The sequence below is a fragment of the Lacerta agilis genome, chromosome 12, assembly GCF_009819535.1.
Source record: "Lacerta agilis isolate rLacAgi1 chromosome 12, rLacAgi1.pri, whole genome shotgun sequence".
Lineage (NCBI taxonomy): Eukaryota > Metazoa > Chordata > Lepidosauria > Squamata > Lacertidae > Lacerta > Lacerta agilis.
Window position 1 is genome coordinate 13,404,258 of NC_046323.1, and position 26,820 is coordinate 13,431,077.

Genomic DNA, 26,820 nt, shown 5'->3' on the forward strand with positions numbered 1-26,820 from the left:
GAACTAGGCAATAGTTCCTTATCACAAGAACATGTTGCTAAAGACCAGCATTTATACTCAACACAGTTAAAATGAATTTTAGAAGATCACCGAAGGCAAATCTTAGTGTTGTCGTCATTAATAGGTAAAGTGTTGTTTCTGACAACTGATACATTTACCATATCCAGTTGGAGACTGTAATCACAGACTTATCCATAACAATTGTTTTATTTGTTTTTTATCTTATATTTTGGCAATGTACATAGGTTTTTTTTCTTTCCTTTTTTGGCGGGGCCCCAAGAGAGTGGGACCCTAAACTATAGCTTGTTTAGCTTATACGTAAATCCGGCAATGGCCTGACCCCCCAAAAACAAATTCAGAGCAAAGTCCAAACCTTACATAGCGGGGCAAAGGCAGCGCAACACCGGCCCCAGAACGGGTGGCGCTTGCCAAGGCTGCCCTTCCACGCCCCCCACCCCCGGCGGAGACCACCACCAGGTTGTGTAACCGGGAGCAAGCGACCCCCTTTCGCAACCCCCGAAGGCAACAGCCGCGAGCTCCCCGCGCAGACAGAGGGAATGCGCAGGCGCGAAGGGAGCGTCCCCCACCCCACCCCACCCCACCCCACCCCAACCGGCCGCTCCGGCCGCCGCGCTCTCTATGGCCGGGCGGAGCAGGGGGCGGAGTCGACGCGCTGACGCGACGACGCCCCGTCGGGCGGGTCCCGTGATGGCCGCCGCCGCCGCGGCCGTCGTTCTGTCAGTCGGCGCGCTCCCGGCTGCTGCTGCCCCCGGACCGGCTCCCGGACGCCGCCTCCGCGCCGCCATGGCCGACGACGAGAACCCTGAGTCGGCTGGTGAAGGGTGAGTGCGGGGAAAGAGAGGCCGGTTCGGCGAAACGGGCGGGCGGAGAGACACACACGCAAGCGCACATACACACACACACACAAATACACGCATGTAGACGCACCTCAGTCTTGTGCTGCGGAGGCACCTGCGTGAGGCACGCGCAGGTGCAAGTGCAGAGGAGGACGCCTTACGTAACCCCCCCCCCCGCTGTCTCTTGTTAGCTCATGTAAACGCGAGGAAGTGTCCCCCCATCGCATCCTTTAAGACCCAACTTGGGTAGCGCTATATTTTATTGCTGGGAATAAGGGTGCTGATTTAAGGGTCCTTTTTAAAAAAAGGGGAGGTGAGGGAGTGTCATTTTACTGCTGGGAATAAGGGACTGGTTTAAAGGTGCCCCCCTCTTTTAAAAAAGGGTTGTTGAAACCCAGCCGTCTTCCCCTGTGGTTCCCTCTCCAAAACATTGATTTGGGGATGGAGCCATGGGGGCGAAGATTGATGCTGCCACATAGGCAGGCCAGCAAGATCTGTGTTGTGTCTCAAGCAGCTGGAGGGTTTCCCCATAAAGGCTTCTCCAGAAATGTGAGTTCCTTACATCATAGGCATAAAGAGTGTTTCCGGCCCCTTTGCGCTCTAATAGTAGTAATTATAATAATAATAATAAATTTATTATCTATACCCTGCCCATTTGGCTGGTTTTCCCCAGCCACTCTGGGTGGCTCCCAACAGAATATGAAAAAAACGATAAAACATCAAACATTAAAAACATCCCTAAACAGGGCTGCCTTCAGACGTCTCCTAGTTTGGGGGACCGGTTTTCTAAACTAAGGAATCAAAGCAAGAAGGAAACATTTGCTGGTGTGAAGTGTATCAAGAGAGGGGTTCTGTATAAGCTCCCTTATACCATAATGGGCACAAGTCGTCATGGTGGCACAATTTTTTAAAATGATGTTTGGACAGGACCTTTTTGTGTTGTTGAGCTTCACATTTTGAGGATGTCAAGGGGGGTTAAATATCTTGGTGAGTTCTGGCTCGGGTTCAACCCATATAAAATGGTTCCCGCTGTTGTAAATCATCCCACATAATCCTTTCATAATAAAATCACCGTGTATGGTTACTTAGATGTGTGTATATATTATTCCAACTGTATTGATACACAATGATAGATGCTGGCACATCCATATACTGTGCTGTCTCTAAAGCAGGGTTTTTGCTGTTTCCCCATATGGCTTCTCCAGAAATCATTCAAGTGCACTTGACAACCTAAAAAATGCCTCAATTTTAGCACAGGCGTCCATATGTACTCGAGCCCCCACCTTCAGCTGACTTTATATTTTGAACTTTGTCTGCACCCACTTTTTAATCATTTTTGTATATGTATTATCCATTTTGTACTTCTTTGTACAATACCTGGATCTTTAGCCTGTCTCCTCAAAAAACACCTTTGATAGACATACTGCTTCTGCCCTTCTCAGTCACTGATGTATATTTAGTAGCATCTTACCTAGATATTTTGTTCTCTAGTTTCACATATTTCTTCATCTTCTACATCAATTGTGTCTATTAGCTCCCTCCTTGTCCTTCCACCAGCAGGTGAAGAAGACTTTATTTCAACAGGCTTTTGGGAACTTTTAATGAAAACATGCTGTTTTCATTGTAATTATCCATATGTCTTTATAGAACTTTAATACTGAACAACAACAACAACAATATTTATTCTATTAAATTCTATTTAATTGTCTTTTAGTTTTATGTTTTTAGCTTTTTTATCAGGGAAAGGCTGAGGAGAATAATAATAATAATAATAATACTTAGACTGACTGGTAACAGCTTTCCTGCATCTCTTCAGGTCACCTTCTATCAGATACTTTTATGTAGAAATGGCAGGGGCTGTATTTAGAACTTTTTGTGTGAAAAGCATATGCTTTACCACTGGGCTATAATCCTCACTTCCCCATTCCTTCCATCTTTTCAAAATACAGCCCCAACTCAATAAATACTCAGTATTATGCTTTCTCAAATTCTCCTTGCCCCTCTAAGCTTCCTGCCGTGTACCCTCAATTATTCTTATGTATATATTGCAAGATAGTTTATTCTTTACATTTATTTCCTCTGTTACCTAACTTATCCCAAGTATAGATTACAATGGTTTATTTGTTCTCCAAGCACTTGTACTGTTGGCTTTTGTATAATTAGATCACAATGCACATTATGTGTTAAGTACCTGCTGCCACAAAACAATTCCCACAAATCATTGTTGTCTCCCAAGTACACACTTGACCTACGCAAACCAAAAACAACAAATTAATGATTAGTTTTTATATAGCATTTGAGGGGATTCAAGCAGTTTCATGCGCATTGTTTCTGTAATTTGTACAATCCTCCTTCAAGGCAGGCAAGATTTATGTGCTTATTGCAAAAGGGGGCATGGACTTTCTTGTAAGTTCATTGCTGGTTTGAAATCTGAACTAGTGGATAGAGAGAAGTTTTTCTTCTCATAGAACTGTAGAGCTGGAAGGGATCCTGACGGTCATTTAGTCGACCAGCTCCCTGCAATACAGGAATCTCAACACATGGTCCCCCATCCAATTTGAAGCCATACCAGACCCTGCTTAGCTTTGCAAATGTGCAGTAGTTTCTGTGAAGTGGTAGAGTCCTGTTCAAGTCGTAACAAGCTGAATCTGGGAAGACTTTGGATAGATATAAAGAAGCACTTCACACAGCTCGTACCTAAAATATGAAATTCATTACCAAAATATGTAGTAATGACTACCAATATGGATGGCTTTAAAAGGGATCAGGTGAATTCATGGAGGATTAACCTGTCAATGGCTATTAACCATTATATCTATATGATGCCAATATATATGTGGTATGCCCCTGGATATCCGTTGCTGGGAAGTCCAAGTGGGGAAGGACGCTGTTGTGCTCCTTTTATATAGTCGCTTTGCCACTGTGCTATACCAGTTCGAAAAACTACTTCAGTTTGAACTACATTGCCCTGTTGGACATGCCCATTAAGACAGTCACGTCTCTTGTTCTGGGAAATGAAATCAGTGAGATACCTGTGTGATATTTGATGTCACATGACTGATTTGCATGGTATTAATTTCTATTGCTGTACTTAGTCACATTCTACAGGATGAGCCAGTCATGTACCGGTAACCTCTGCCCCCCATTATGTGTTGCTGCAGCAGATAGATCAGTAGTTTCCTTATGCCCAGCATTGTGGTTTATCAAAAATAATGCATGTCAAAATTGCATGTAGAATCACAGTGCTGTGAGGATTTTAAACTGTACATGCTCCTCTCAGTGGCTCTTTTGGTAAGGGTCAAACAGAAATCTTTAATTTGGCTGCTTCTGCTTTGGAGAAAAAAGCGTTAATGGATGAATTGTTAACCATAGTCAGTTGCCTGTTTCCTGCTAAAGACCAGGTTTTTACCCCTAAAAGCAAGCATAGGCAAACTCGGCCCTCCAGGTGTTTTGGGACTACAATTCCCATCATCCCTGACCACTGGTCCTGTTAGCTAGGGATGATGGGAGTTGTAGTCCAAAAACATATGGAGGGCCGAGTTTGCCTATGCCTGCCTAAAAGTGATGCTTACTATAATCAACATCTCAGCAGGCAAAGAGCAGCCAGAATGGGAGCAGTGGTTTTCAACAGAAAGCAGGCATGGCCAAGTTCCAGATTGGAGCCTTGCAGCTGCAATTTCACCATCAATGGCACAACACCTGTGGCCTGACATTAGGGCTGGGCAATATATCATCCAAAACCTGTTTGAAGTCCATATTGTGATATTGGTTTCACAATTTTTGACCTGGCATCATATCACAAATCTTAATTGTGCTGTGCAAAAATCACTATGTGGGAAAACCATGAAGCCAACCAGTGCCTCTACATAGCCCCATCCTTATTTCAGGTATTGTGATATGTCAGTATATTGCGATGTTGAAAACCAGGTATCACCCAGCCCTGCCTGACATACACTTGACCTTTTTTTGGAGGGGCACAGAGCAAATTGGGGGCTTATTTGTGAGTTTGTTGTGATGAATGGACCATTCCCTGGTGCAGTTTAGGCTGGGTACTGCACCCTACTAGGGTTCCATCTATATTGGAGCAGTCTGGAGTATTGTGGCCTGAGGATGTGGACAAGCTGCTTGAAGTGCTGCCAATGAGTGATTATTGCTTCACTGGAGGAGGGAGAAGTTCCATCTGCCTTGAAGGAAGCAGTGGTGTGCCCGCTCCTTAAGAGGACCAGTTCTTCCCCTTTGGGGCAAGGTGCTTGAGAGAGTGGCAGGCTCCAGCTTCCAGCATTCTTGGAAGAAATCGGTTACTTGGGTAACCAAGTACTCAGGTTCATGCTACTGTGGCTTCAAACCCAGTCATAACACTGATAAAGCCTTCTTTGCCCTAGTTGATGCCATCAGCTGGGAGAGATATGGTGGTAAGTGTGACCCTGGTTATTTAGCTTGAACTTTCAGCAGCTTTTGATACTGTTGACCTTCTGGAGCATCTCAGGGGAGTGGGCACAGTACTTCAGTGATTCTGTTCCTATCTCCAGGACAGCTTCCAGAAAGTGATTATGAAAGGCCACTGTTCTGCACCATGGAAACTGTCCTGTGTTGTTTGTCAGAGTGTCATCATGTTCCCCATGCTGGGTGCTGTCCTCAGGAGTTTTGGTGTGATCAATATGTAGATGACACCCAGGTCTGTCTCTCTGTTCCACCTGAATCAGGGGATTTAGTATACCCTTGACAACAGGAAGCAAATGAAGATCACGGAGTAGTATGAGGATTTGAGATATGAGGCTGAACAGCTCATTAAAAGGAGGGCTGTAGATTCTACACAGTGCTGTATAGCTTCAGTTGTAGCTTTCATGCCTCTGCAAGTAAAGATAATACTTTGGGGGTTTATTTTGTTTTCTTGTGTGCCACTCCAGCAGCTTTGGGATCCAACCCAGGTGGGTCTGTGGCAGTTCATGTAATCAGCCTGAATGTACTAGTGCATGTGTAAGCAGCAGCTCGTCGGTCTCCTATCGTGCTTTTCAGAAGGCAGGCAGGTAGCCATTGGTTTGAATACAACCAAGACCTGAGACAATAAGGAACTTGCATAAAACTGATGTCACATGGAAGGATCTTAGCTCACTGGTATAGCAACTACTTCACATACAGAAGGTTAGCCATTTTTGCTGCTGCATCACACCGTTGACTCATGTTAAGCTTGTGGTCTACTAAGACCCCTAGATCCTTTTCACATGTACTACTGGCAAGACAGGTGCCCCCCCCCCAATTGTATATTTGTGCAGTTGGTTCTTCCTGCCTAAGTGTGGACCCTGTTGAAATTCATTTTGTTAGTTTTGGTGCAGCTCTCAAATCTGTTAAGGTCATTCTGAATCCCAATTCCATTAGCTACCCCTCCTAGTTTGGGGTCATATGCAAATTGGATGAGCATCCCCTCAGATCCTTCAGGCAGGTCATTTATAAAGACGTTGAACAGCAACAGACCTACCCAGAACAGAACTCTGCGGTACCCCATTTGTCCTTTTTCCCAGGATGATGAGGAACTGTTTGTAAGCACTCTTTGAGTTCAGCCAGTCAACCAGCTGCAAATCCACCTAACAGTTAACCTCATCCAGCCCAAGATCACGGGGGACTTTTGTCAGAAGCCTTACTGAAATCAAGATACACTACGTCCGCAGCACATTATTAGAATTGGTCCTAATATCATGGAGGCTGAGAAAACTAGAGAAACCCTTAAATGGGCTATCTTATTTACAATCTCATGTTGGTGTTTGGCGAGTCAAGGGCCAATGTAATTCTCCAGTTGTGTGCTTAGAAAACTCTGGGTGGACGAATTCTATAATATTTTTTTCCCTTTGATTGCTTGAGTGCCATCTTTTCTCAATACAAAGTTCAAGAGGCAATAATTATACAAGGAAAGAGCTGTTTTTACCTCTGACCTAATGTAGCAACATTCTGCAATTATCTGCCAAGGGCTCTTGTAACAGCTGGCGTGCAGAACACTTCCTAGAAATATTGTGCAGTAGCTCCCTCCCCTCTCCCTTGGTATTCCTCTCCAGGGTAGGAACTATAACCCACTACTTTGTTTTAAAGATAAACTTGCAGAAGCGGATTAAATGTACCCACCGTGAGGAACGAAGCCCCATCTGAGATATCTTTGGAATGAACTACCTGCCAGGAGCAGCTCGATAAACAATGGTTGCGGCGAACATGGTGTTTTTAATCTGCAGCAGTATATATGATTGATAGTTTAACTGCTCATAGTGCAAGCGACTCATTATCCCATGTCACTTCAAAGTACCGTATTTTTCGCTCCATAGGGCGCACCAGACCATAGGGCACACCTTGTTTTTAAAGGAGGAAACCCAGAAAAAAAAAATCCTGGTTTTCCTCCTCTAAAAGCCCTGTTTTTTTTCTGAGGATCAGCTAAAAGTTTAGCAACTTTTTTTTTGCAAAAGGGAAAACCCTGTTTTTTTTAGGATCAGCTAAAAGTTTTGCAGCTTTTTTGCAAAGGGGGAAAAGCAAAGCTCCTTTTGCAAAGGGAGAAAAGCAAAGAGGAAAAGCCCCATTTTTATGGGGTTCAACTCACATTTCTGCAGCTTCTAAAGGAAAGGGAGCCTTTTCTACAGTTTCCAGACAGATAATCTAATCAGCCAGTCACATGTCGCTGGGGAAACAAGCAACCTCCCTCTGCAGCACATTCAACAAAGGAGGGCATGGCAAGAGGGCGGGGCTGAAAGGGAGCCGGGGACTCTTATCTCTCTCCCGATCTCTTGCTGAGTGGGGTCCTTTCAACACCCCTTTTCCTCTGTAAAATAAAAAGCATGATCCTCTTTTGGCCCCTGGGCAATTCAGCTCCAGGGACCACCATTCGCTCCATAAGACGCACAGGTATTTCCCCTTACTTTTTAGGAGGGAAAAGTGCGTCTTATGGAGCGAAAAATACGGTAATCTTAATCCAGCACCAGGAGCTGTCTCCCCATGTGTACCATGGTACCGTCTTCCTTTCCCTGGACCTGTTGTTGCTGTTGGGTCTTGAGACCCATTTCTGCTTGCAAGCTCTCTTGCTAGCATGCAATGAGGGATTTAATTGGATGCCCACTCTTCGGCTGTGTTCTCCAGCCAAAGGAAAATGATGTACAGTATACTTATTAATGTGAATAAACTCATGCCTCAGTAATATTTATTGCATGGATTAATTGTGTTCCACTGTGTTCCATTTGGATCTTCTGAGCAGTTACTCAGATCTGATATAAAATTGGAGCTTCAGATACTGTCTTCGATTTTTGGTAGCTTCCTAAATAATTTTAGCAACTTTTCCCACTGCCTCAGCTCTACACACACACACACACACACACACACTGTTTTCTACTGTGTTATTTATTTAGTTTTATTTTTAAATTGCATTCTTACAACTGACTCTACAATATGAGGTATGTGGTTTTGTGCTGACATTACTTGCAACGTGGCCCTTGAATTACTAGGGTATGCCTCAGGTTATTTTTTGCACAGTGTCATTGTGTGACGGCATAAGGGTGCTATGTGGTGGTTACTGTTTTTTCGGAGTGTGCTCATATATACCATCACAGGATGTGGTAGTAGCATGATGCCAAATTCATTATCCCCCAGTAAAAAGCCTTATGAACTGGTTCATAACACTGAATTCTCAGGAGGCATTTGGCTTTATCGCTGTGCTTTTTAAATTATGAAACCTGACTTTCCATATATTATGTCCCTTACTCCTCTCGTGTCCTCATGGGCAGGAGATAACTTCTCTTCTGCCCCGCCCCGCCTTTCTCCTTTATATAAGCCAGAAAGCAAACTGAATAGAAATGATCTTTAAAATAATGCTGTGCTGTATTCAAAAGGTTTTGTGTTTCTCCATGTCAGTCAGCTGTAAAATTCTGTCATCGAAGTAGGAATTTAAAATGTGCTGCCTCCACAGTGCCGCATTTTATACCACTGCCAGTTTCAACTTTGTTCCCGAACAGTGCAAACACTAAAGACCACTACGGCCATATCTTCAATTCACTGTCTCTCCATTCACAGTAATGCTTGGCTAGCAAAGCATGCTGGATTCTGTCACTTCCTTTCTGCGATAAGACAATCATTGAGCCCTGTGTGGAAATCTGGGAATAGGAGCGGTGGTTGTTTAAGGTTGCAAAATGAAGTGTTGTGGTTTAAACTGGATTAACTTTGTAGAAAATGTTTTCCTCGTGCAAATAAACCAGGCTTGTATGAAGGTCATGATACTGGCATGGTTTCAATAGTAGAACGTGCTGACATTCCTTAACTACTTTTGTTTTTATTTTGTATTCCATTTCTTACATGTGTTTGTAGTGTGCCACACGGCGACTAAATTATTGAAGCGAAAAAACTATTCAAGACATGGACCTACCTAGGTTCATGCAGAGGGCATGAGCTAGCCCAGCGAAATGTTTCCCTTGACTAACGGACCGCCGTGCCATATCGGAAACTTCTTTTGAAGCTCCCTCATTTTAAAAGACAACTTACTGTGCAGCACCAGAGCTACACATGAGGGGGAAGAAGGAATCTGAAGGTCCCTTTGGCTCATAGAGCCAGTTTCACATTTCTTTAGATCCTGTCCGTGATCTTCACCACTTTATCAACCCATCTAATGTCCTTAAGCATCCAGTCGAAGAAGCCACAGTCAAGACTGCATTTATTCAAAACAATATTTTTCTATCTAAATTTCCTCTTGCAGCCTATTGATTGGCTTCGGATTTGCGGACAGGTTTGTCTTGGTCAGGGTATCTTGGCAAAGTGTCACGAGCTGCAGTGTCCCAGCTAATTTGCAAATTCAACCCCAGAAAAGCTCACACAAGAAACCGTTTTCCTCAAAGCAGTGGGCAAGCTGCTGTTTTGGAGATGTAAATGCTGAATTTGCCAGCTTTGAGAATATATGTGACACAGCCCTTAGATTTTGCAGATGATCATCCGTTGTGGTCTACTTCTACACTTGGGACAGAATTGTCTCTTCCCACATGAACTTGCCTGTTAGTTAAGATCTCCTCCAGCTGCCCCTACCTTCAGAGGTTAAGTGGGTGCTGCTGGAGCAGAGGGCCTTTCCTGTGGTGGTCTGAATTGTGGGACTTAACTCACTAGACACATTTGCCTAGTTTGCCATCTTTATCACCTTTTAGGCAGTATTGGGGGGGGGGATGCATTGCTGCAGGGTCTTCTTGCCTTAGGAAACCAGGTTAGTTACTTGAAGTTGCAGTGGAGGTTTACTATCCTCAGGAAGACAAACAAGAAAGAATTCCTTAGTAAGTATTTGACACTTCCTTCTCTTTAATAAAGAACATCTTTCTTAAAAATATGAATGTAGTTTCTCTAGATGGGTTGCATAAAGCTCCATACTCTGCTCATTTTCAGGAGAGAAATGTTCTTATTAATGGGAGGAGTGACAAGTCTGCATCTACTTGCTGAATCCCAGGTATACTGTGCTAATTGTAGTGCTGATGAATCTGTAAGGTGGGTTGTTGGAGGATCCTAATTTAGGGCGGGGAGGATTAAAAATGGATTAGTGAAATTTATGGAGGATGAAGCTATCAGTGGCTACTCGTCACGATGGCTATATTTCTTCCATTGTTGGCAGCAGAGTGCCTCTGAATACCGGTACCAGTTTCTGGGGATCTTGAGTGGGAGTGCTACAGCACAGTGTTCAAAATTAGCCAGGCGCATTAAGGAATGAAATTATCCAGGTGCATGAACTATACCTAAAGTTCAAGTGCAGCTACCTCCAAGGTTTGTTCCTGTGCTTTAAAAAAAACTGGATGCTTTTTAAAAACTGTATTTTAGTTTACTTTTTAAAATATTCATATTCTATTTTAGATACGTAGCTCTACTTCAAAACGAAGTACCGTAGCTGAAGGCAAAATAATAATAATAAAGACTTGGGTTCAGAATGTCACGCATAGTACTCTGTGCATGCACAGAGCAGTTTTCAGTCCTCTTCTCTGGAAGCAGCCCCTGCATCCCTCAGAAGCCTCTCCCAAAGGTCGGGGAACTCCAGAGTCACAGCCCATGAAACATAAGGGGCTGCCTGCAGATCTGGAAAATTATCAAGTGTTTTGCCTGCACATCTAGATCTCCTGGTTCCCAGCCATCCTCTGTTGTAGATATGCTACAGTATGACATCATGCCTAGTCTGTGAAATAATTTGTAGTACTAAAATTGTGACCGCATTGGCATTTTGATGATGGTTGAAGGGCTAACCAGGAAAAGGGTGGTTTGTAACATCCAGGTACTAAAATGAATTGAGTGACTTGCATGTACATTTTGAGGGCAGGAAGTACGCATTTATGACTGTGAGCAATGGACTTTGATTTCTCTGTTCCAGCACAGTTGATTCATTGTACCACCTCTACTCAGGCAATATCTGCGAAGTTTATGTGTCACTTGCCTATATGACAGACAGTCTTAAGGATATTAGTACACATGTTTACAAATGTGAGATGATAGGTTTGAGAGCTTGCTGTTGACATGTTTAATAGAACATGTGGTCACTTGCTTAATTTTAATTTAAATATATATATACCCTGCTAGATCAGATCACCATCTAGGTTAGTATCCCTGTAGCTGTCAGCAACCAAGAGCTGCTGCAAAACCCCCAAACCAATGTATGAAGGCAATGATCCTTATCCTTTGCTCTCAGCAACCAGTATTCAGTGATGTGCTGGCTCTGAACCCAGACGTTCCATTGAGCTGCTGTGACTAATTCCCCCCTCCTCCATGTCTTAATCCCCTTTAAACGCCATCACCAGTAGCAGTCTGGTGACACCGTGCCCCACAACTTCTAATGACCATCCCCAATGGCTTTCTCTAGATCAAGAGTTTCCCAAACTTGGGGGTCTCCAGCTCTTTTTGGACTACCATCCCCATCACCCCTGAACACTGGTCCTGTTAGCTAGGGATGGTGGGAGTTGTAGTCCGAAAACAGCAGGAGTCCCAAGTTTGGGAAACCCTGATAGAGATATTGGTGGGAGGATAGTGGCCCTTTTCCGGCCACTTCCAGTTCACTGTGCTGCACACATGCGTGGTCACACATCAGTTGGGTGCACATCAATTGGGCATTGTCCGTACTTTAAAATTGCAAACCACTTTGGGTACCTTGGCACAGAAAGGCAGTGCATTAATGCAATACATAAATAATGCAGGTGTGTGCAATCTCTTTGTGGATTATGCAGAGCTCAAAGCAGTCAGGCACCTGTGCCCTGCAGGCCTGGGGGGAAATTGTCTGATGCTTCCATGCATGTAAGATATTCTGAAAAGTATGTTTGTACATCTTTAAAAAATCAGATCTTAAAATTTTAGAGACTTGGCTATTTTGCTGTTCTGGTAACATGCAACTTACGTCCATTTAACTTGTGTGCATTCTGTTTTACATGCTTGGGGGGGAAACCCCCCACAAAAAACCTTTTTTAAGAGGGCAGGAGTCTGGGAAAAAAGAATTTGGTAGTCCTGCCCACCATTGAACCCAGTGTGTTTTTACTGGATGTGGTTTTGGCTATATGCACTTATCCCTGGAACGTAAACCCCGTTTAAGGTTAGAGTTTAGGCTATCCATAGATACATTGTGCTTTTTAGAGTTCTAGCCTCCGTTACCTAGAATGAACCTATGTCAAACTTATTTTCCTTTGCATGCGTACGTTTAAATGAAGGCACTGGGAGGAAGGATTGAGAAATAAGTTGTTTGTGTAAAAGTTGCATTAAGGTCAAGGCCTTTGGTGGCAGAAGGGGGTTTTTGTGTTTTTTTCAAAGGTCTGAAGGTGTGTGATAGATAACAGCAGGCTTGCTGCTGTTAAGTGGGTCTGATTTTGGTCATTGCCTGCTTGGACATGAAACTGCCTGGCCAGTCTGCGTGCCCTGCCTTGAGTCTTGTGACGAGAGGGAGGTCAGAAATAAATGTAAAAATTATTGTCATTTATTGTTTTAACAGTATCTGTTGTATTCTTTGCATAATCGTGTCAGGCTACTGCCTGGTCTTGCTATGGCCATAGAGCTAATGCAATAAATAAATGTATGCTTGTATGCATATGTATAGAGACAATAGGTGCACTTAACAAGGATATTGTATAAAATTTGGTGTGTGTGTATAGGTGTATACACACACACACACACACACACACACACATATAGCTGGTCAGTTGCATAACTAATGGCTATAGACTTTCCTCGGACGTGACCTGTTTTATATCCTGTGCATAAAACTTTATTGTAAGCTCATGATTCAAGCTAATAATGTGCACACACAAATAAATAAGACAAAGTGCTTCTTCCTACCCCGTGCTATAATTAACTACCAAGAAGGCAGTTGTTGTTTTCCTGCTTTGCTCCACTGACCTGTCCACTCCTTTTCATGCCCTTACTCCTAACCACCATCCCACAGCAGTACTGTTTTACCCCAGATGTAGGCACCATGCAAGAGGTGCTTTTTGGATTTCCCTAATGAGGCTAAATTTAATTATCACGGATTTGTGAGGTAGCAGATGTTACTAAATGTTACGATCTGCGGTACTTGAGGTTTGTGCAACTAGAACTGGCTTTGACTGCCACCGGCTTTTGACGGCAAGGTGTAGAAGCAGTGTTCGAAATTAGCCAGGCGCATTTTTAGCCTGGCTATTGACCTTTATTGGCCACTTGCGATCAAGTGGAGATGCCTGGGCGCCAGGATAGCGTCTGACATCTCCACCATCTAGAAGTGCATGCCTGGGACCTGGACTTTTCACACACTAATACCCCATCCTGTAGAATTCGATCAGTTATATTTTATCTGCATAATCAGAATGAATTTAAGGAAGCAAAATGCTTCTTATGTGCAGTCTGAGCAGGAGCGGTGAACGTTATAGCTAATTGTTGTAGCTTGTCTTCACTTACCCCACCCCACTGCCCTGCTCACAGTTGTTCTTCTGTTTTGAATAGTAAATATAGACCAATATATATATGTTGACCTGTCCCTGGATCAAGTGGCTTTTCTTCTTTTAAGTTCTTGAAGTTCTTAACCTAGCTGAATGTTGTCAACTGAGCTAGCCAGGTGTTTAACTTAGCATCAATCGCCGTCAGTCCATCATTTGAAAAATAAGACTTTAGGGCCGTCTTGCCCCAAAATGGCAACCAGACATTCTGTTTTGGCAACTGTAATCTTGGCTTAAGGATCCATTTGGCACCTAGCTTATATATCTGAGTTTCTAACACTGTGTATAAGATATTTTAGATATTGCTGAGTGGATTGGTGATGGCCACCAAATGCAAGTCCAAATGAGTTTCTAATTCTCTCCTTCAGTGATTAGCCAAGAACTCTTAATCCCTTGCACACGGCCTTCTTACAGTTAGTAGCATATAAGTGTTTAATACAGTTGTTTCACTCTCATTACTCTAGGTCAGGATGGCTGTCCAGTTGGCTGCCTGCTTGGTGTCCTACATCACTGGTACATCTTAAGGATGCTGAAGAGAAAATATTGAAATGTAAGCACTTTGTGGTAAGAAACTTCAGGAATTACTACCCGTGAGCACCATGGAAAGAATGTGGGGTTTTCATCAGGCATATGCCTTGTTCAAAGAACAGTTGTTGATATCTTCTGCTAGGGAGTGAGGGTTTTGTGAAATTTTCATTAGGCTGATTTCCCCCCCTCCCTGTAAAAGAGAATGAGTGGGATCAAAGTTATACTAGTTACACATCCAGACAGGAAGTTCTTGTGAGATCTGCTTGTGATAAATGCCATCAGTGAATCAATATTTGAAGGTGTAGGGCAGACGGTAATACGAGTTCTGCCTTTGAACTTTTTTTTCTTTTTTTCTTTTGGGGTGATTGGTCCTGAGATACTGTTGCACTTTTTGACCATTGCCCTACCTTTTTTTTTTACCTTTTGCTAAAATTAATTCAGTAGTGCAATCTCTTATTTGAACAAAAAAAAGACTTACAAAAAATAAGCAAGTATAGTACTATACAAAGCCAATATATTATTATTATTATTATTATTATTATTATTATTATTATTATTTGAATTTATATACTGCCCTATACCCAGGGGTCTCAGGGCAGTTTGCAGAATAAAAACAAGATATAAAACCACAAATTCATAATAAAAATAAAAACCGCAACCCAATAGCCCCCCCAAAAAAACACGTTTTAAAAGGGTATAGGATATCAATCAGATCTACTAAAGGCCTGGTTATAAAGGAACGTTTTTGCCTGGCGCCTAAAGGTGTATAATGAAGGCGCCAGGCGAACTTCCCTGGGGAGAGCATTCCACAAATGGGGAGCCACTGCAGAGAAGGCCCCTTCTCGTGTTGCCACCCTCTATACCTCTCAAGGAGGAGGAGGCACACAAAGAAGGGCCTCAGAAGATGATCTCAGGGTCCGGGTAGGTTCATATGGAAAGAGGAGGCCCTTGAGGTACCACACCCTTGTTTAACAGCAATTTTTAAAAATGGCTCTGTGACCCTTGTATCCTTCCAGATCTATCTGTGTTTAGTTCTTTAGCATTTGAGAATGTAGAGCATAAGGGATAGATGTTTGGCTTATACAGATTCTTGCCTTTCATGAGGTCTTGTAAGTTGTGCAAAGGCTACACAGTCCTCAAAAGGGGGAGAAATGTGAGCCTCATAACGTAACTCTGCCACCTTTATGGCAGGCCATTCTGGTTTTGTTATAAATGCTATGATGGAAGTGGGAGTATCTGCCTGTGGGCATGCCCTAATAAACTGGCCCTTATTTTTATTTTTTTATAGGGCTGTTTAGGTATCATTGCTTAATAAGATTTGCATTTCTCTTTCTTTAGGTATCACAAGTACATACAGCAAACAGTATGTCTTCATATCCAATGGAAACAAAATATGGACGCTAACGTTCTCCCATAGCCTCTCTGAGAAAACTCCCCTTGTCCTCCTCCATGGGTTCGGAGGAGGTGTTGGACTTTGGGCACTGAACTTTGAAGACCTTTGTGAAAACAGGACTGTGTATGCATTTGATCTCTTGGGATTTGGACGCAGCAGTAGACCAGAGTTTGACACAGACGCAGAAGTAGCAGAAAACCAGTTTGTAGAATCTATTGAAGAATGGAGGCGGAAAATGGGATTGGACAGAATGATTTTACTTGGGCACAACCTGGGAGGATTCCTGGCAGCTGCTTACTCACTGAAGTACCCATCAAGGTAGCTGAAAATAATAGACAAGTGGAAGTTCTTCCTGCATTTCATTTGAAATTCAGTTATAGGTTTGACAGCATAACACTGTCAAACCTGTATGAGGCAATCTGGTTAGAAAACATTCTCTGATGAGGTTGCGATAGAGCATTGTTGAAAAACTAGTTTCATAACTTTAAACTTAAAATGCAAACTGTATTTAACTTGCATCATATGTTTTCCTCTGATTGCACTTGCATGCAATGTAGGGTGTTTTCTATTTTGAAATTTCTCAGTGCACCTTTGATTTTGTGCCCAGGGTGTAGCCGCAGAGTACTTGGAAGTTGTGGTGTTGCCAGACTACCCACTGTTTTTACACAGCCACACGTCACGTTACCAGCATGCAATCACACTGGCCATAATTTATTTTATTTTATTTTTAAAAAATGCTTTTAGGGAAAAACATGTTTTAGTTACATAGCAGAATAACAAGTGCAGGACAATTAATATTAACTATTGCATACTCATTTCTGTGTTAGCTACTTGGATTATGAGCTGGGCTTGTGCACAACTACAGAACAGAACCTAAAGGAGGGTTTTTGGTTTGGTTTGGTTTGGTATTTTGTGTTCTCATTTTGTGTTTTTATGTTGCAAACCACCCTGTGATCATCAGACGAAGGGTGGTATCCTAATAATAATAATAATAATAATAATATAACAACAACAACAACAGGGCTGGCTAGTAGTCCTTCAGATGTTGTTGGACTTGAGCTCCCATCAGCCCCAGCCAGCATGACCAGTGGTCAGGGGTGATGGGAATCAAGAGTCCAACTGTCTCTGGATGGCCACAGGTTAGCACTAAAGGAACTGGGGGGGGGGGGGCTGTGATGGCAAAGACAAGAAGCTATGGGCTAACCTAAAGCTGCAGTGTCTGAACAGAACTGAAACCCCGTCCAAGGCTGCAAAGTACTTAGAACTGGTCACACGTGAGTTAGCAAAACAATTCCATCTTTCTTTGTAAATGCCTAGTCTTCAGTGACTTTCATAGTATTGTTGCTTATTTATTTGCATGTGTTTCCTAGCCAGGGTGCTCTCAGTCATAGGAGACAATTCCGAGATGCTGAAGTCCCTTTTAGCCCCCCAAATAAAATATTTGAGGGGGCCAGCCCCCCCAAAAAAAAAGTTGATGGGCATTGCCATTGAGATGTTGTGCATGTGCCATGTCTTGTGGTCAGTTATGCAGGGTGGGGCTTACCTGGGCCTCCCCCCATTATTTTATTCAAGTTGACACCCCTGGGACTCTCAGTAAAATTATTTGGGGTGCTGTAAAATCCACATAACTCTATGGTTGTAACATGAATGTCTGCTTATGCTTTTATGTAGATCATAATCTCATTTTCCTTGGAGGCATTCGCTTTCATTTCTAGCCATGGCTATGGTAAAAGGTCAATTGGTTCTCATCATGGGAACTTAGAAGCTGCCGTGTACTGAATGAGATAATTGGCCCATATAGCTCAGTATTGCCTGCACTGACTGGCAACAGTTTCTCCAGAATTTCTAAATGGAGTATTTCACAGCCCAACCTGGAGATAATCGGCACTGAACTTGGAATTTTTGTTTGCAAAGCATGTGCTGTATGTATTACAGAGCTACAGAAGCAATTGCTGGATTAACTCACTACATTATAATGTGTAACTTATTGGAGCTGAATAAGTAGGAAATTAAAATAGAACATGATGATTTGCTTTGGCTATCTCTGGAATGTCATATTCTAAGGAAATTGATGTGTTCAACTGGGCAGATACCACTATCTCTCGAGAACTAGAATGCTGACGAACCCAAAAGATTGGAGTATAAAGGACAAATATTTGCAAAATGAGTTGAGCTTTACATTTAAAGGAAGTAAATACCATTCCTTATGCTGCAGGACAAGTATAAACAAGGAAAGGAAGGAAGGCTGACCTTTTCCTTAAATGCCACAGAATGCAAATCTTAAACAGGCAGTTCCCAATGAAACTACAGTATATGGAAACTACGTTAGTTGGGATATATTTCTGGCAGGCTTTAAAGAAATGAAATACAGATGCATGAAGTATGATGTGATAGTTGTGCATCTGTGATGAAAATGTGATGTTCAAGCTTATCAGCTGTGAGTACCTTTCATACCAGGTGGCTGTAATGGTATTCTGGTTTCTTACCAGTAATGGTATAGTGCTGGAATCAAACATGCCAAGAATAGTTACAGGTGAAAAAAATAGCGTACTTCTATTTGCAAACCAATTTGCAGCCCAATCCTAGCCTTTTTTCTTGGATGTAAGCTCCACAAATTAAATGCAAAATTACTAAGCTGTCTAGATGAATGCTGTTGCTCATCTTTATTTTTTTTTTAAAAAAAGAAAAAGCAGGCAGGCAAGAAAGCTTTAGTAGAAGATCATGCAAATGCTTGTTGCTTTTCTAATTCTGTACAAGTTTGGCAGAAGAAGAGAACACTAATGGAACATAAAAGACTAACACGTCACTATGAAGATGGTGACTTTCCTTGCAAAAATATCAGTTTTGTATCATGTGATAAAAACAGCTAGTTGGAGATGCACCCCTTTTCACTCTGAAGAAAAAAATGAGCCTTGCTTGTCTCTTAGTGAATACATACCTTAGTTCTTCATGCAGTTTTATCACTTTTAGCCAATTCCAGATCATATATGGCTGGACAATTACAAATGGTATTCTACAATATGCAAGTGGTGAGAGAGTGCTTATATGGAGATCTGTTTAGTACTTAGCTGTATTGAGATCTAATGACATATAGCGATTGGCTAGTGTGTCTCAAGAATATTCTGATGTGGCATTTTAGTAAGGCTGCCATCTTACGCACACGTACTTCCAAGAAAATCCCTTGCATATATATGATTCCGTGTCACATAGAATCATAGCTAGCTATCTCTAACCACAAGTTAAAGCACAGATTTTCACAGACTGTAGGAAATACTCTGGGTTGCATAATACTACCAGCAGCTGTGCAGTAAGTGTCCTTTAAATTTTGACCGCCCATAATCTCCTCTTGTTTCTTGAAATTGGGGCATTTATTCTACAGGCAGGGTAATACTTAAAAGGAGTTGAGGCAGTAGCAGGTGGCAGAGCTTTGTTCTGTGTTAAGAGCTGGAGCAACCTAAAATTATTTCATCTGAAAGCTAAGGTGGGGTAGAAATACACTTGGTGGTGTTGGCTCTAAAATACCACGTGTACTATAATATATGCCTTCCTATTGACAAAACGTCCTAACTTTTATACCTGCAGAGCAAAACATCTCATATTAGTGGAGCCGTGGGGTTTCCCAGAGAGGCCTTCCAGTGCCGAACACGAGAGGCCCATTCCAATCTGGATCAAAGCACTTGGAGCAGTTTTGAGCCCATTTAATCCACTGGCTGGTCTCAGAATAGCGGGACCCTTCGGTGAGTGCTAGCTAACGGTTTGTGCTGATGCCATTGCCTCCTTAACAAAGGGATTACCATCTGCCATCAGTTCTGAAAATGTAATAGCTTAGACTTTAGGGCAGCTTTCATTCCCCATCTGCCACACACCAGCAGTCTAGTCTTCCCCCGTCGCCATTTTTACAAGGTTGCTTTAGGTCAGGGGGCCGGATGTGGCCCAATCGCCTTCTAAATGCTGCCTGTGGACAGTCCAGGAATTAGCATATTTTTACCTGAGTAGAATGTGTCCTTTTATTTAAAATGCATCTCTGGGTTATTTGTGGGGCCTGCCTGGTGTTTTTACATGAGTAGAATGTGTGCTTTTATTTAAAATGCATCTCTGGGTTATTTGTGGGGCATAGGAATTCGTTCAATTATTTTTTGTTCAAAATATAGTCCAGCCCCCCCCCCACAAGGTCTGAGGGACAGTGGACTGGCCCATGGCTGAAAAAGTTTGCTGACCCCTGCTTTAGGTGTCTTTTGGAAAGGATTGTGGTAACAATATCTGCCTAAGTAGTACTAATTTTCTCTTTCCTCTTCTGTTCACTCGTCTTCAAACTTTTCTCGGGACAATAGCACAAACAAATGTTTTTAATGGACAGAATAGGGAAGGAAGGAGGACTCAAGATCATCCAGGCCTTCAACCCATTGTGCTCTAAAAAAGTGTGCAATGTATTGTACATTGTTTTGAATTATATTTAAACTTACCCACCCTCCCGTATTCCACCAGCATATGAGCTTGTAAAATCATGATGAAACATGCTACGAAAGCCTTCTTATTTAATGAAAAATATGTATTCCTGGCTTTCATATAATACTTGTACATTCCTCTGTTGAGCTGACAGCTGGTAGATTGGTTTCTAAGAAATGGGTAGCTTTTTTAGTACCTCTCACCAACATGTTTTTCAGATATTTGAACATAATTTCAGATCTTGTGTGAAATAGATGGTACAGTACTCGTGTGGATTCCAAGTGCTGAGCAATACTTATTTTATAAGTGGCAAATAGATTCTTAGTCAAGCCTTTGTAAGTTACGGAGAGAACTTCCTTCTGTCTTCCCTTAAGGAGAATCAATTGATGATCAAGTGGCTATCAATGACCAGTGATTTCTTGTATTTTAACTGTTATATACCAGCAACTCAGCATTGCTCGGCAATCCTAAGAAACAAATAAGAAACAGTTTTGAAAGATTCTGTCCACCTTTGTGCTTCAAAGTTGTATCCAATTGTATCCAAGCATAGATGAAAACTTCCTTCATGATCGCAGGAACCATCATGCAAAACACAGTAAACTTCTCAAAGTTTGTTTGCTTGTTTATTCCATTTATATACCAGCCTTCTTCCCAGGTTGGCAAACACATCAATAATAAAATATTTTTTGTAAAAAAGCATTATGCAAACAGTTAAAACATTCTAAGGAGAGTTACTATTTCAGTACATTATAAAAACAGTTTACAGTTCACATTCTGAAAACACTTAAAACCATTCACTCATCCAGTGATGTCAGAGTTGCCAGGAACATTGTCTTCAGCAATCAAATGCCTGGGTAGAATCATAGAATTGTAGTGTTGGAAGGGACCACAAGGATCGTCTAGTCATTCATTCATTCATTCATTTATAGATACATACCTACATATACACCCCGCCCATCTGGCTGAATTTCCCCAGCCACTCTGGGTGGCTCCAAACAAAATATTAAAAACACGCTAAAACATCAAATATTAAAAACCTCCCTAAACAAGGCTGCCTTCAGATGTCTTCTAAAAGCCCGAGAGTTGTTTATTTCCTTGACATCTGATGGGAGGGCGTTTCATAGGGTGGGCGCCACCACCGAGAAGGCCCTCTGCCTGGTTCCCTGTAACCTCACTTCTCGCAGTGAGGGAAGCACCAGAAGGCCCTCGGAGCTGGACTTCAGTGTCCGGGTTGGACAATGGAGGTGGAGGTGCTCCTTCAAGAATACAGGGCTGAGGCCGTTTAGGGCTTCAAAAGTCAGCACCAACACTTTGAATTGTGCTTGAAAACATCCAACCCTCGCTATGCCAGAATTTTTGGCCCAATGTTGTGCTCAAACCCACAGCCCTAAGATTAAGAGTCTCATGCTCTACCAACTGAGCTATCCCAGCTGGGTGAATTGGAATGTTTTCAAATTCCTTCTGAAAGTCAGTGATCAGAGAGACAGATGCACCTCACCAGGGAAGGCATTCCACATACACAGAACTGTCAGTGAAAAAACCCAGTAAACACCAACTGGGCAGACCCCAATGGCAGCACCAGCACCAAGGCCTCACCCGCTGCTCATAGGGTATGAGATGCTTGATACTGGGAAAGGCAGTTTTTTAGGTAACTTGGGTCCCAAGCCATTTAAGGCTTTTTATGCAAGACCTAATACCTTGAACTTGGGCCCAGTAGCTTACTGGTAGGCAGTGCAGTGTTTTTAGGACACATGGTCCCAATGGGCTGCCCCACTCACCATCCAAGCAGTCACATTCTGCACTAGCTGCAGCTTTTGGACAGTCTCCAAGGGCAGCCCCACATAACAGCATTGCAGCAGTCCAGATGACAGGTCAGAGAAGGGACAGCCAAAGCCTGGCTGTCCCACTCCCAAGAACAGCCGTAGCTGGTACATCGGCCTAAGCTGAGCATAAGCACTCCTTCCCTAATAGCTTCTGCTTTGCAGCTTCCTCAAGTGCTGTAACAATATATTTATTCCATTATATAAGGAGGATACTGCCACCTGGTGTGATGCTCAGTGTGTGCAGAACTGTATTTCCTCTGCAGATACTAGCATTCTACCTAATTGCTCTGGCCTGTGCTTCTCTCACCAGAGTAAAGCAGAGATGGGGAGAAGGATCAGCCATGTTTAATTCTCCTTAAGATGACAAAACAGTTGTGAACTGCAATTTCATTGCTGCTGAAGGCTGTGGGTAATCGGGGACGGGGGCACACACTGGAGGCCGGCAGCCTACCATTTCTCTTCTAGCTGCTGGGGGGGAAAACAGATCACTCCGGATAGAGAGAGACAGAGATCTTCATCCTTGACAATCCACAGCTGCGAAGCACTGTTGCTGATCATTTTTAAAGCACCACCCTGCATCCATCCACCAGGTTCTAATTCTTTTTCGCCTTGATTCATGACAGGATTGAGCCTTGTACAGCGCATTAGGCCCGACTTCAAGAGAAAGTACTCGTCCATGTTTGATGATGACACGGTCACTGAATATATCTACCACTGCAATGTGCAGTCACCAAGGTAAGCATACGTTAGATGCTCACAGCAGTAGCAGCACATGGGGTGTAGCAAGTGGCGTAGCATAGGTTGCCAGCTAGGATAATCTTGACCCGCCAGGATGCATAAGAGGCATTCTTACGGGCTTCCCCACACGTGCAAAACTCTCTTGCCCTAGCAGGCAGGCAAAGTCTACTTCCTGGAAAGGTTAGAATTTCCTGTTTAAAGATGGCAGGGAAAGTTAAGTGGGACTGAAGTACAACTTTTTCTTCTACATCACTTAATATAATAAATGGGGCATTCTGTTGTGATTTTTAGTAAACTGTAAAATAAATTGCCTTTTTGCCATTAATTAATCCAGCTGATGTGTTACAAAATCCACTTTAATCATCTGGGGGCTGTTCAGCTCAGCAAACTTTTGGGATGAGAGGTCTTGAGGTTGCATTGCCAGCCCTCTGGAGCCATTTTGATTGAACATTTGCCATACACTTTCCATAGTTTTACAATTTTAGCACCCCATCCCGAGGAAGCTGCTTCTTATCCATGGAGAGAGAGAGAGAGATGGGGCACTCCCACCTAAGCATCAATATGTCTTTCTTTTTGCTGTGCAATACTTGCAAGGCTCCTGTTTTATTCCTGTGCTTATTAAAGCATTAATCAGCTGCTGCTTCGTTTGTAACTTCCGGAAATGTGTTTTTGTATGGATATTTGTGCTAATGGGAAGCTTCAAACCTTGATGTGTATTCTCACTTCAAATATACTTCACGTATGACAAAACTCAGAGAAGGCTTTTTTTTAAAAAAAACAAGAACTGTGGTGTTAGGTAGTAGCAGACTGATATAGGCCAGGTACTCTGTGCCAGAAAATTCACTTTCTTTTTTCATTGATATCTTTTAAGTGGTGAAACGGCTTTCAAAAACATGACGGTTCCATATGGATGGGCGAAAAGACCGATGCTGCAGCGGATTGCCCACATGCACCAAGACATTCCTATCACTGTGATTTATGGAGCACGATCATGCATAGATGGCAATTCGGGGACCACCATCCAGTCTCTGCGACCAAATTCATATGTGAAAACGATAGTAAGTGGGACATTCTAGACGCCGTGTTTGCTATTAGGAATTCGCCTGCTCTTCTCGTCTTTCAATGACAGCTTTAGGATTGTAAGATCGCAGCGTAAAATTAAAACCCAAAATCAAAAATGAAATTGGCTTGTACAACGCTTTGCCAGCACTACCGTAAGACTTCTCTACCTTTCATGCATAAATTCGAAATATAATATGTGTCCACGTAGATTGATTCAGAACTTCATTTTCCCTGCTGCAGAGAATCTGTGGTTACAGTAAAGATGGCTAAATTCCCCTTGCTGAACAGATAAGGGTGAAAAGGATTTCTGCCCTTGACCTTTAACACTTTTCGTGTTTGGGAAGAGCCATTTCTGCAAGTCAGGCTAATACACTTACATAGATGCACCTTGCCACGGCCAGTGGCAAACATCAAAAATGTGAATTTCAGCAAAATGCTGCTTCAAGAATATTATTCTATCCAGCTTCAGCATGATTTCCATAGGAAAAAAACCCAATAAATCTAAAACTAATTTCTCCTCTCCCCCCCCATCTATTTTTTGCATAGTACGTGCAAGAAACACCCCTGAAGAGTAGCATGACTTTTGCATTTCCTTTTTAAAAGTGATTTTTGCCTTTGTTAAATCACGCTTACAGCTTCAGTTGCTGTTTGGGCAAACTAGTTTAAGCACTCATGATTGTGGGGGGCGGGGAGATCATAAACAAGAATACCAACATCTTGTTTCTAAAATTTATTGAAATGTGTCTCCTATGTACTGAGTTTTGCACATAAATAGAGAGAATAGAGCCTTTGCCTGCAGGACCACAATCTAAAGAAAAAGGCTAGTCAGAGAGAAAAGAGAAAATCAGGGGTAGAAGAAAGGAATTAAGCATTTTGCGTTTTAGTATTTCTGTCACAAATTCCTCCTACATCCTGTTTGGTTTTGTCAACTTTATCAGCTAGAGACAGAATTCAAGTTGAAATTAAAATTACATGCGTGCGCAGCGACTTTTTTTCCTTATCATTACACTGGTGCAAATTTTCACCAGTGTGCTGGTGTCCCAAACTGGAAAGGGGTCATGATAGATAGTGACTTGCTCACCTGGGAACCTAAAAAAGGTATGGCTCTACAGAGCCACCTGTGTCAAAGCGAGCCTGAACTGGATAATAGTTGGATGTTTTACAGTGGGACTGCAAGTAAAGGCAGCAACCCTTGACCTGAGTTTTTGCCCATGCTGTTGCAAAAGTGAAGTGTGGATTTTGGGAGAGGATATATTTTCGTAGGCAATAGCCAACAAAGCCGTTCTAAGAGTAAAGTCACTGATAGACGTAAGTAGCTTAAATCAATTTACTTCAGTGGGTCTGTTCTGAGTACAGTCATACCTCGGAAGTCAAATGGAATCCGTTCTGGAAGTCTGTTCAACTTCCAAAACGTTTGGAAACCAAAGTGCAGTTTCTGATTGGCTGCAGGAAGTTCCTGCAGCCAATCAGAAGCCACAGAAGCCCCGTTGGACGTTCAGGTTCCAAAGAACGTTCGCAAACCGGAACACTCACTTCCGGGTTTGCCAGAATGCCTTGAGTTCCAGGGCGTTCGGGATCCAAGGTACGACTGTATGACTTAGTTGACATCACCTATAATTTAATCACTTCATTGGTTATGTAAAGCTCTTTTTTCTTGTAAGAGTACCTTAAATAGATTTTTCTCCCTTCCCCTCTTCTATAGGCTATCCTTGGTGCTGGTCATTATGTGTATGCTGATCAACCTGAAGACTTCAACCAGAAAATAAAAGAGATCTGCAATTCAGTGGACTGACGGCATTCTCTTCTTTGCAAAAGCCAGACACAATTGCAATTAAAAGCAATACTTTGCAGTATATTATAAAAGATAAGGAATACAGAGGTTTAGCAAGCAAACACAGATTTTGCTTGCACCACATCTTTCAAAACGTTTGCACAATTTAAACCATGCAGTGCCTTTTGCTGGGATGAGGAGAGAAAACTTTGTACATTTTAGTTGGATGCTGTGCTTTATATATTTAGATAAGGTGTTTGTCTCTCTATATGCATATGTTAAACATGTTTTAAAACTGGATTTTTAAATTTTGTTTTGAAGAATGTAGAGCTTTTAAAATGGTGTTCTACATATACAGCGAGCGTTTCAACATTCTTAATAATATACGTAGCAAAATTGCAGTTTGGCTACTTCAGCATTCAGAACCCATACGTTGTTAGCTTCTCAGTTTTTCATTGTGATAGGAAGAGTTTGTGTAGGATATCTTCACATTTTATTGTACCTTATGAAGTGGACTTTGCCAAAATAATTAACAACGATGCACACCCAGGAAAAGAACAAATGTAGGAAAAGTTAGGGAAAGACTCAAGTAGTTATATTGGAACCTTTGTTCGCTGCAGTAACTGCTGTTCTTGGGTCTTTGGTTTCCTAGGGGAGCTGCATTTTGTGAGATGCTAATATTGCTAATGCTTATGCTTTTAAAGAGAGAGTGTAGAATCCAGTGGATCTGAAGACTAATTGCCTTCACACAACCTGTTCATTTGGTGATAAAATTATTGCAAGATCTACTTCGGAACCGATTCTCATGTTTGTACAAGTTGGGATAGAATTCCATGTTTAATTAGTCCTAGGATAAAGTGGTCTCAAAATGTGAATATGCTTTTTCTTATAAACTATTGGAATTTTGAGCCAGTCTGACTGGAAAATGCCTAACAGTCCAAACCCAGGTATCATGTAAGAAGAAGACGTTTTAGATTAAATAATACAGATGAATCAAGAAACCTAATCTTACCTCAAAATGTTTTTATTAAAATACTTGATTTTATGCAGTGTTTTTAATAAGAGCTTATTTAGGCTCTGGTTCTTTACAGAACTGTATGTCTTTAGGTACTTGGTTAATAATAAGATAAGCTGGTGGTTTTTGGTCAACTTTACAGCAATGGAATGCTTGTAAACCAAACTGTCTGCACAATAACTTATTGGTTAGCTTTTGAATGTTGGAATAACTACTGAATCTTCAATCTTTCTTACATAAAGTTTTTGAACCAGTCTGAAA

At 42.2% G+C, this 26,820-nt stretch overlaps 1 protein-coding gene across 1 annotated transcript; it reads left to right on the top strand.

Annotated features, from left to right (window-relative positions):
- The first annotated feature begins 672 nt into the window (after nt 1-672).
- On the top strand, nt 673-26,820 carry ABHD5 (abhydrolase domain containing 5, lysophosphatidic acid acyltransferase). The gene is made up of 7 exons (XM_033165237.1): nt 673-842; nt 14,248-14,333; nt 15,650-16,022; nt 19,287-19,441; nt 22,597-22,708; nt 23,583-23,769; nt 25,476-26,820. Exons 1-7 carry the CDS (start codon nt 709-711, stop codon nt 25,563-25,565), a joined length of 1,137 nt encoding a protein of 378 aa, XP_033021128.1. The 5' UTR covers nt 673-708; the 3' UTR covers nt 25,566-26,820.